Raw genomic sequence first — 12,007 nt, 5'->3', positions numbered from 1 at the left:
CATCCACATTAGTGATGATACCTGAGTGAGACAGCAAGTGCATCCTTAGGCGCAGGCTGTCTAGGAAGCGCTTGCCACAAAGCTCACATCCGTAGGTCTTCATTCCGCTGTGGAGCTTCCTGCAGAGAGAAACAGGACAAAATAGCATCAGCCAACACTGTTTATGTTACTCGCACACACAAAAATCAGGCAAAGCACCTGGGTATACTATGAGATTCGATTAGTTTGCTAAACGGCAAAGACAGAATAGATGGGAATTTACTTCCCACCACACAAGTCCTATCGCTCCTCCCACACCAGATAACAAGACAGAGGGTATTAAATCCATAGGCCTTGTTTTTGGAAAAAAAATAAAAATAAAAAATAAAATGGTAAAACCGCTGTTTATCTCGAGAGAGAACTAAACCAGTGTTTGCAACCAGTCAAAGTTAAACCTGCACATCTCCCTGTCATCAAACACTTCAGCTGATTATTCCCATATTAGATGATCAGAATACATTTAAGCTTGTCACTAGACGTCGTGAAACGCCTTGAAAGCAAAAATCATCAATGGCACATGAGGGTTCAAAGACCTATTGTTCATTCATTCAGTTCCCTGAGCGGAGATGAAGGAGCGCTTTATCCAAACAGGAACATATAGATGGCCATGAGCCCTCAGATAAGAGTTACTTTAACGGCTGAATCGGGCTGCAGGGCCCATTTCAAACAGGGGGTCAACTTTTCACGAGCTGAAAGTGAAACATTTGTTCTCTTCAATTATTGGATTGAGGAAAGATTAACCCAACAGAATGGAGCCACACACGGAAGCATGTGCCCCCATTGAATTTTGAGTCAAGTGGACATTCAAAAGCCATTTTGATGAATTAAGATAAAAGTTCTGTTTTTTTACTTTACTAAAATTAAATAAATAAAGAGAAAATAAAATAAATGTTTATCAAAAAAAGTAGAGAAGAACTAAGTAGTCAAAATGTTTTTTTTCCCCCTTTGGTCATGGTCTTATCTCGCCTAGGGGACCAAGTGAGTCAGTACTGCCACATGGCGCTCCATTAAGCACAGGAAGAGACAAAGATGTCCTTTTGTTTCACTGTCCTTTAGATTAAGTCTGAAACCTAGTGCAGTCTGGCTATTTTGTAGTGCATTTACCATTTCTACAATTAGCATTCTGGCTTTGGCCCATAACCCATGTGTAGATTTAAATCAACCCATGAATGCCCATGTGTGACTTTCTCAGGCTTGACAACAAAAGAAGATCCCGAGCATCTGCATCTTTTCAACTGCACTAATCCTCAGATGCATCACATCCGATTCCTAATAAGCCAGCAGAAACGATCGAAAGTCAACACCGATGAACTAACAAACTCAAGCTAGTCACAGCCACCCATTAGGAGTATGAAACTCAGTCACGGCAGGTAAGCGGTTTTATGGGTTGCGGTGTAGAGGCAGGCTGCTCAAAGAACGAGGTTTGTAAGAACGCCACGAGAACACTGGCAACTTGCTGCAAGTGGTGAACTGAATTGGTTTTTATTAGCATGCTTACAGAATTTGGTAATTGTTTCCAGAGTGGTAATTAGCTCATTGTTTGCACTTTAGTGCCAAGTGTATACATCTTTAATGAGGAACAAAGATGTGTATTCTTCACTTTCGATTCATACAACATAGATAACGTGCACTGCAAAACCCGCTGAAGGCAGGCTTTCATTTCTTTAAACAGTGTCATTTTCATGCTAGTTAAATCCATAAGCAGTTTGGTTCAATTGATTCTTTGGTTGATTCTTTTAAAAAAGACGCACTAACCAAAAACAATTTTTTTAAATCGAACAGCCTCTCTTGTTTCTGTTTGAAGTTGTGCGAATCAGCGTCACATGCTGGGTCGTAATGATTTAAGCTTTTATTCTCTGTTCTTATAAACAAGAGTTGGCAGAACATGGAAATAGTGGCAAGAATTATGAAGCAAGGAAGTGTGGTTTAACCTCAGCGAGAAAAAAGAAGAAGAAAAAAAACACACGATGGAAAACCATTTGGAGGTTGAGAATCGCAAAAGAGACTTCAGAAAATAAACAAAAGAGAGAGGGGGGGGGGGCTGGAGAAAACTTGCAATGCATCCAAAATCCTGATGGCTGTCTTCTAGATGGGGATTGTGGAGACCCAACAAACAAAGAGAAGAATGAAGCAGCAAAGCCCTTTGGCAAGCTGCAAGTAATTAAAAAGGCCTGTAAACGCCTTCCAGGATAAAGGGCACTTCAAAAGACGGGCGGGCGAGTGAGCGCGCGAGAGGGAGCTGGGAAAAGCCAGGGGTCTGTGCACCTTTGGGATCTGGGCTAATGCGGCACAATACAGAGATACTGTAGGGGGAACACTCAAAGGCCTTTGTGTGCCTTCAATCTAGCCATTGTCCCTCTCCTGAGGTCTGAGGAGAGCGCGCTTCCACTGATTAGAGACTGACAGAGAGCGCATACTGCGGAGTGACCCTCCGAGCCCTGAGGGGATGTTTGAGAGCTGAGAGAAGGCAGACCGGCTACTTGAGGCAGGAAGGGTTGACTTACACTACATATTTTACATTAGAATAAGAGACTTCTGCTGTCATCTAATGCTAAGTTCATTACCTGACAAAACGGTTACTACCTTTACAAATGTCACTTTCAATTAGGGATGCACAATATCTCCAGGGTAATTCTAGTTAAACTAAAACCATACAAAACATTGTTACTTCAAATAAAAATTTAAAATATATATAAAAAACATTTTAATTTTATTACAGCTAGTTTCTCATTTTCATTTTGGTTTAACTTTATGTACTAAAAAAAACCTAAATAAAATTCAGTTTTGCATTGACTGAAGCAGTAAGACGTTTACATGCAATATCACGGTTTGCTTAAAAGCGGAGGGAGGTAATTCGTTTTATCTGTGCCTCATTTTTACAGGTGCTTGGGAAGCGAGGGCGACCCTGGATATGACATGCTGAAACCTGCTTCCAGTGTAGAGCGCGGCAGCAGTCCTGTCGTAAAGGCAAAGTTGCTGGGTCACCTGCCCCTGCAATTACTACAAGTTCTATTTTCTGGACAACCAGAAGTAAAGCCTCTGTAGATTTTATGGGACATATATGCCCCTGCACCCCACCTCTTCAACATACACACACCTCGTATGTGTGAACTATGGCAGTTCCCACCCCCCCACCCCAGGCCTCTCCAACCAGCTGTGCTCTGGTCTCAGAAACTGTAGATGGTGTGTGTGTGTGTGTGTGTGTGTGTGTGTGTGTGTGTGTGTGTGTGTGTGTGTGTGTGTGTGTGTGTGTGTGTGTGTGCAGAAAAGAAAGGGGAGGGGTGGCTCACAATGTGCCTGAAACAGACTGACTGTAGTCATTAAGGAAGCAGGCATAAAACTCTCAAGCCATTTACTCAGTTAATAAGCGACTTTGTCTAACAGTCAGTTTTGACAACGGCAATAAATTTTAAATTTATGTCAACAAAACATATGCTGAACACCTCATTTCAATGCCGGAGTGGCATGCTGGCTCGTAAATCAGCCGTGTGTTTGAAACCCGAGTAGATTACGGGTCTGTGTTATTGAGCTGTTAGAGCCCGACCCATATAAACCTGAACTTTCTCACTCCTGAGTGGACCCCAGGCTGTACATCATAGCTAGGAGTTCCCCTGTCGGTGTGGCCCGCTTGCTGCCCCCCAGCAGGCCGCTATCCTAAAAAATAATAGGTATTAGAAGGCAAGCAAGCAGGTTAAACTACATATTTTCAACAATGACTAGTTGGATGCCTAATGACTTCTTGACTGTTCAGTCTTAAAGGGAAAATGAAAATGAAAAACCCAAAAATGAAAATTCTGTCATCATTTACTCAACCTCATGCTGTTCCAAACCTGAACGACTGGAACACAAAAGCTATTTTGAAGAATATTGGTAATCAAACAGTTTTGGTGAATGTTGATTTTCATTGTATGAATTGGGGGGAAAAAACACTTCTCAAAATATCATCTTTTGTGTTTCACAGAAAAAAGAAAGTCAAACAGGTTTGGAATGACATGAAGGTGAGTATTGAGTAATTGATGACAGAATTTACATTTGGGCACACACTAAAAAAAATGCTGTGTTGTTTCAACCCATGTTTGGGTCAAAATATGGGCAAACCCAACCGTTAGGTTTAAATATTTAATTTAAAAATGAAAACTAACGGTTGGGTTTGTCCATACTGGACTTAAACATGGGTTGAAATAACCAATATTTTTTTAGAGTGTGAACTGTACCTGTCTAATAAGATAATGTTTGGGCTCACCTGACCATTATCATTTTAAAAATAGCTAAATAGAGTGTAACGGAATGAAATGGGTCTCAAGACACATGATGTCTTAATGCAACACTCATGGTGGGACATTCAAAATCAGCATGAGATGCACCACAACTCCCAAAGACCCTCATCTGAATATGTATGGCTGTAGCGGTGATGCTTTAAAGGGGATGAATTTTTGAATGGAATAAAAACTTTTCTGAAAGGGTTTAACCTAAGTCCTTTTCAAGAAAAGTCTGTTCACTATGTCCACATTTGCAACGCCTCTGGGAAGCTATTTCGGGCATCCAAGACCAAGTCAAATCTACTTGAAGGGGGAACTGCTTGCCGAACTAACAATTAAATAACACATTTCAAATCAGCAACAAAGTCTGACAAAGTGTCGCATAAATGTTATTTCTTCTGCTCAAAAAGCGATAAAAAGATTATTTTTCAGACCAGACATTGTGCATCTGCAGTCCTAAGCGCAAGTCTCAGGTCTCTATGGCAACTGGAGCTTTTAATGGCAGCTTGAGTGACGCGATGACTTTATCAATCAACAATTGGCTCTTTTATTTAGAAGGCGGGACTTAATCCGCCATATTGTGCATTGCAGTTTCTGCCATTCATAAGTAATATGAGTGCACCGTCTTTGTATATCTAACGCCTTTGGTAACCACCTGAACAGCTAAAGTGCATTGTGTTGTCAGCAAACTAATGAAAGCACCGCTGCTAAAATTTCAAAATTACACCGTATTGACAATAACAGTGATATTTAAAAGCATGAAACAATTTATTCATGTTAATTAATGCTGCAATATGATATTGTTGTAAATAATCCAAGGCCAGATGACCTTCCAACATAGTATGTGGCCGTATTGCACCTTAATGCTGGATGTCACTTGTCAATAAAACAGAATAAGAGAATGTAGAAGGAGTGTAGATACTACTGCCACACAAAATCACGTAGGTAGAGATGACAGACTAAAGTAAGAAAAGATAGAAAAGTAAATGTTTTGATTCTGTAAAAAGGAGGGGGTTGTTAAGACACCCCAAGCTGAAGGAAGTACAGATCAACAGTAAATATTTTTTATGCATTTTTGAACAGTTGTAGTTACAAACTCTCTCTTTGCCTTCCTTCCTTTCATCCAAAATTTCTTGATATCACAATAATATCGTTATTGCGAATTCTTTTGGCCATGCTAATCATGTAATGGAAATCTGATACGGGGGCAGCCCTATATCAAAACTTAAATTAAGATAAGAAAAATATATATATTTGAACTAGTTGACCTCAACTAATGGACAACTCGTTGTTCGACCAAAAACAAAAAACAAGGCAGTCCACTCAGAAACATATAATTATCCTGCAACAGAAGACACAATGGCCCTCATTTATCAATCTTGCGTCGAAACGGGCGTATATGTTGGCGTAAGATTATGCTTACACTCCTCTCACCGCCTGATTTATGAAGCTGTGCGTACCTTTGAAATTCAGGTGTACGCAAACCTGCCTCTTGATAAATGCCGCGGCTGAAAACGATCGTCATTAGATTAACACACCCCTATATATTCACGTCTCCGCCTCCCCCACGCCCTCATTTTACGCCATGGACACACGGAAGACGGCAAAGAGGAGAAACTTCTCCGGTGGAAATCCAGTTTAAATCGCTGGTTGGTTGAGCAAATTACCTATCACAAACAATGCATTATTTTACAGCACGTGTTTTGAAACTATTAGCGTTGAATTTCGTATGACGTCACATGTAATAGGGTGTACAATAGTGATGATGATGTGAATAATTGCATGACAATTTGTAATATTTTTCTTATTAGTATTATGATTTTGATTATTAATGACGCTTATTGTTATTTAGAAGAAGAATGTCTTTGTCATTATTATTATTTGTAGCCTATTATTATTATTATTTAAAAGAAGAAGAATGTCAAATGTTTTGCGCTATTATCTAAATATCGATAAAAAACTATTGCGAAATGACGGCGTTTCCATTAACCGATGTTATGCAACTAAAACGTCCCTTTTTCTCGCGCGATAAGTCATTCCAAAAATCACGGCAACGGACGTTGGTTTATATAATATCACAGCCACCGCATTAGACATTATTATTATTAATGGAAGGAGACGTAGGCTGTTATCCAAGCATTAATGTCAGGGCCCTTATAGGCTACTCTGAACGATATATAAGGAGTTTCTGGGTGTTTCCCCTCATTTCTTCTCTGAGGTTTTGATTGTGACATTTCTTTGAGGTTTAGAATCCAGTATTCCTATAGGCTAATTATTGTTTATTTTATTAATTTAATAAAGAACTCTGTCTCTTATTCCAAAAGATCCATGTAGGCTACTTTTGTGTCTATTCGTTTTTCCTTTTTAAACACGTAATTGAAAAACGAAAAATTAACGGTTGTCTTTTTAAAACGCAAAGTTGAACACCAAAAGTTTAATTTGAACTGGCAACACCAACTGCTGCGCAAAAAAGTAAATATCGACGAATTTTCAGATTTTTGTTTAATGACTTTTTGCCCCTTTATTAAACATGTAAAATTTACACAAATTAATATGGAAAACATGTCGATTTTACTGGTTTTCTAAGGTCAGAATCTGGAATTGATATTTTCCCGCAGTGATGAATGAGAAGAGCCAATATTAAACTATTGTTTTCTAAGTCGGCTAAGATCTCCATCTTCGCTGTTAATGCGCTTTTAGAGAGAAATGCACCTTTCATACGGATTACTTAATCAGAACAAAATGTATTAGCTTTCGATTCGAATTTGTTCGTTTTAAAGTGGACATTTCAAGCTTTAGATAGGCTATATTTTGTTTCAGTTCTCGCGCTCCAGTTCACGGAGATCATGAAACTGATTGTTTTATTTTATTTTACAAAAGCACAACGTTTTCTTGTAGTTACAAATAATGTATTATTATTTTCAGTATGACCAGAAATGATGGAGTATTTTAAATTGTTTCACTATTGATAGGAAAAAGTGTTCGCGCGCGCGCCTCCGTGCCATCCAGTGCGCGTTCCACACTCCGCTCCACAAACCCTTGGATATGCGTCAAAATCTTGTGTTTATTTGTGATAATCTTAGTCCTGTATTATTATTGTCTAACCCGTATTATGAATGTCATTTGACGAATTGCTTTGTTCCTTTTTTGGATAAAAGCGTCTTCTAAATATAGCCTAGTAATAATGATGATAATTATTATTATTTGCGGACACGGACCCCAAACACACCGCGTCTTCAGGTGACTGTAAATGCGCAAAAACTGTTTCCATTGCAGTTTTGCGAAATATTCCTTTTTCGAATTGCCTGAAAAACCACCTCATGCGAGCGTAAAAACTTTTTTTGCGATAAACGCGAGTTTTTGCGAAATTGACGTGTTTCCATTGGGCGTATTTTCAATTCGCAATTTCAATTTGCGCAATTTGAAGGGTAATGGAAACGCATTACTGAACCCAGTCCGTGCGCGCATGCCGGGCTTAACTCACAAAAATAAACACTGAAGTTTATAATTTCTGTTGTTGTTTTTTTACAGGGTCATAATATATCATATCTTTAGTTTGTCAGTGCGTTTTGTGGTGTTAGGAATTGTTTTTCTGCGCATTTCAGCACTAACTCAAAACGTGCGTACATGTACACCACCTCCTGAGCTGGTGTAGGATTTGAGCGTGCCGTACGCCAACGTCCATATTGATAAATCGCAAAGTCACCGTGGTTTTGGGTGTACGCCAGGTGTACGCTGGAAATTTGGTGTACGCACTTTTGATAAATGAGGGCCAGTGGGAGTTTAACATGGATTCAAATTACTTAAAATTCCCTTTAATAATCCCCTTTCAAATTTTAAACTATATTTAACTGAAGGAGCTGATTCGATGCTCACACCTCTCACAACAAAAAAATACGCTCTACTGTCCACTGTCTACTGTCCTCCACCTTATCCTTTTTATCCTAGGGTCTCTCGTCTGTCTGGCTCCGCCCTGATGAAACTGGTTGGAACACCACTAGGCTCAGGAGCAACAACTGTGGTGGAGGGGCATGCGAGAGGCTACGTGCACTAGGCCAAAGAAATGATAATGCAAAGAAAATCATGGGAGAGTGGAAGGCTGTTCCTGGGAACAGAGAAGCTGGCCCGTGCAGTCAACCATGCCCCTCTCATTCATCTGCTTTTAGAAGGTCCCACTCAATCCCTAAAAGGCATGCCGGCCCATGTGCACACTCAGATTAAGGTATTTGTCAAAGGGGGCCAACAATGCACAAGAGAGGGAAAGAGAAAGTGGGATGGGGGGCCAATCTGTCAATCCACTGCTGCACTTGAGCTTAATAGAGATTTCAGTGAGGTGTTGACACCACGCTGCCACAACATTAACATAATGATGATTAATGTTAATTGACTTTTCAAAAGACCCTCTTTAGTAAAGAACAGTTGACTGACCTCGGCTATAAAATGCTTTATTACAATGTTCAAATGTCAATAGAAAAACAATGTCTCGTGTTCAACAGGGACAGCAAAGCATATAGTGAGCCCAAAAGTCCAAGAACACATTGATAATCTAATGTAAACCTGTAAATATATCGTTTATTTCAATTGGGGCAGGTGACCCAAAAGTATGATTCAAGCAACATATCAAATGTACGGTTCAAATGTTTGGGGTCAGTAACATTTTTTTATTTGGATGCATACATTTTATAAAGAAAACCAGCTGCTAAAAATTCAGCTGTGCTACAATAATAAATTACATTTATAAATATATTAAAATTGAAAAGTAATTTTTTTTATAAACTTTTTTTTTTACTGTAATAATAAATGCAGCATTGGTGAGCATAAGACTTTCAAAAACATTTAAAAAATCTTACCGAACTCAAATGTTGGAACAATAGTGTATCTGTATATATGAATATATACTATAATAAAATATAATAATATATGCATATAAATAAACAAAAATTTTTTAATGTTTATTTTAATTCATTCAAATTGTTAAAAATGTTCTGATTAAAATAAAACCCCTATCGTGTTTTGTCTTTTTTCTTTATTTATTTGCCTTTCATGTTTATGAGGAATCATAAAAAAATGATGTAACAATGATTGTCAAATTTTTGGATTCCCTAATAAAAACATTTCAGATAAAATGAAAAAAAAAAAAAAAAAAAAAAAAAAAAACCTTTTGAACTTAATTGCATATGAAATAAAAATGGGGCACTACTAAAGATTGAATACTTGAGAAAAATATGAAAAAAAGACGCAAAACCAGTTTCGCCTCACTTCTGATGGATGAGACATCGCTAAACTGACTGTTTGCGGTAGATCTGCTTTATTTTAGCAATCTTCGGTGAGACTACCAGCATGTCTTTTCCCCAGTCTTTTCCAGTCCATTAAGAATGAATGAGCCAGACAATGGCGAATCAGATGGCGAAAAAACAAAAAAACAAAACAACAGCATCAACAACAAAAACCAACCAAATTTCAGCTGTTCGAGATAAGCCCACCCTTAACCCCTGCAACTGCATCCATGAAAAGCCATTACTGCGTTTATGAGCCGTGCGCCACTTCTCCCTCGCTCTCTTTATCTCTTTCTCTCACACACAATGTGGTTACGCTCTATAAGATACAATTGTGCTTGAATATATTATTTTGACTGACAGAAAATTACATAGTACTGCCAGTCTCTCTCACTGTTTACCAACCCTGTCTTTATGTCTATCCTTTGTTTCAAGATCTTTTTTTCTCAGCCTTTTTTTTTTTTCATGATCGGAATGTATCAAATGGCTGGGTAATTCTCAGCGGCGCGGGCTGTTTATCAGGAGTCCTCCTGTACATATCAATGACTCGGCCTTCTCTCCCTGCGGCGAGACATTCATATGAATTCCAGCCACACTCGCACATACTGCAGACTCGTGCTAAGCATAGATGAGTAGCGGTTGAAGAGAGATACAGGCAGAGAAAGAGAGACAGTGTGAGAGGAAGAGAGAGACGAGGATGGCTGCCTTTATTACGAATCCCACTTACACACACACACACACACACACCAACAGACACGAACAGATTTCACCTACAGCTCGACAGATAAGAATAGACAACATTTACAACACAGGGCTCCAAACAAAAAAATCAAGTAAGGAGCCATTGGCTCCTAACGGGGGAAAAAACAGGCGCCAAATAATTTTTTTAAGAGCCACATAATAATGCATTTACTTTTAGTCACCCTGTTGTGTGCATGTCTCTCCTCTTCTTACAGTTTCAGCATTTTCATCTTGTGAATGTTCTGGGAACTGAAGCTTATTTGGGAACTGAATGTCACTTCCGACTTATGAACTATATACAGTCCAAAAAATGTTTTTATATAATAAATAATAAATTCCCGCAGCTCGCATGCACGAGAAACTGCACGTGCTAACGGTGCAGTCTGTGGAGCATTCTTCGCGATTAGCCTATGTGATCGCGTGCATTTTTATGCTTGTTACTGTCCCTGTGTTTTCTCACAGTCTCTTTTTTGAAATGGTTAGTTCCTGTAATGAACTCCGTTTTCCCCGCTATTTCTTTGCCCGCTCTTGAACAAAAGTCACAATTTTTTTGTGTCTCGTGATCATACCTCAGTAGGGCTGCACGATTTTGGCCAAAATTATTTGTTGATTTGTCACATAGGCTAATTATAACTGCTTTTTACATTCATATTGTGCTACATCTCCTGCTAATGTGTATCAAAATAAAATGGGTCCTCTTATTCACCAAAATTCAGTGCTTCTCCAGAATAAATAAAAATAAATAATTTATTAATATTTTAAATTGTATTTATATTTTATATACATTGTATTTATAATAATTATTAGGATAGACTAGAGATATTATCTTCTGTTATTATTATTATTACCTATTATTACATGGCTTGGTTAAATTCTAATGTAGAATGCAGTATGTTATTTCTTGATAAGACACAGTTGCCATGAAAAACAGAGCGTTGTCATGGACACGGAAGCAATACAATCGTTTTTAAATCAATATTTTGTGTCAAATTATTGATTTATTTGGAAGGTAGCCATGTAAGCGGGATCCCGATGTCAGTTAATAAAATTCTGTAGTTGTTATTTGAAAGGTCTCTTGTTATTTGAAGTCTCTCGCGTCGCGCGCAGACACCCCATCGGTCTCTCTCGCGCACTATTGCTCGCGCACAGACACACTCTGTCTCATCTCGTCCAGTTCGCTTCGCTTTTGTCCAGTCCGGCAAAACATTTTAGTTTCTACATCTAGAAACTAAGCTGTGCGGTGCAGGGAACAACTCTGATTATTGGCTCGTCATGGAGTCAGCGCTAGATTGGCATTGCAAAAAAAAAAAAAAAAAAACTTTCATATGGAGCGTTCTATGAACAGAATGACGCATTTAAAATATCGCATATTTTTCAGAGGTGTGTCATGCGTGCTGGTGATTGACAGAGATGAGGATTGCTTGAAGAAGTCCAATATTTTTCGCTTTGACATTTTTTTTTTTCTGACGCGAAAGGTGACATTCGTTTTACCCGTTCATATTTTGGCGCTTTCACTCAGTTCACACAAAGCGTCTCATTTCATGACGTTAACAAAACAAATGAAGCGATAGGCTACTGGTTATAAAACATGCATGTATGATGCAGATTTTACAATCAAAGGGAGTAAATTTGTATTGTCGCCAATGGCGACCTTGGCAGAAATTTCACTCGCAAATAAATATATTTGGTCGC

At 38.6% G+C, this 12,007-nt stretch overlaps 1 protein-coding gene across 4 annotated transcripts in view; it reads right to left on the bottom strand.

The window, feature by feature from the left end:
* zbtb16a (zinc finger and BTB domain containing 16a) overlaps positions 1 to 12,007 on the bottom strand; it is a 104,955-nt gene that overhangs the window by 54,535 nt on the left and 38,413 nt on the right. For all 4 annotated transcript variants that reach the window (XM_079585450.1, XM_079585449.1, XM_079585451.1 and 1 more), the window contains exon 3: positions 22 to 119. In XM_079585450.1, coding sequence (XP_079441576.1) covers positions 22 to 119 — 98 coding nt within the window. The remainder of the gene's footprint in view (positions 1 to 21; positions 120 to 12,007) is intronic.

This window comes from Phoxinus phoxinus (assembly GCF_949152265.1).
Source record: "Phoxinus phoxinus genome assembly, chromosome: 17".
NCBI classification, from domain to species: domain Eukaryota; kingdom Metazoa; phylum Chordata; class Actinopteri; order Cypriniformes; family Leuciscidae; genus Phoxinus; species Phoxinus phoxinus.
Note: the sequence above shows the minus strand (reverse complement) of the source record. Positions and strands in the feature narration are given on the sequence as shown.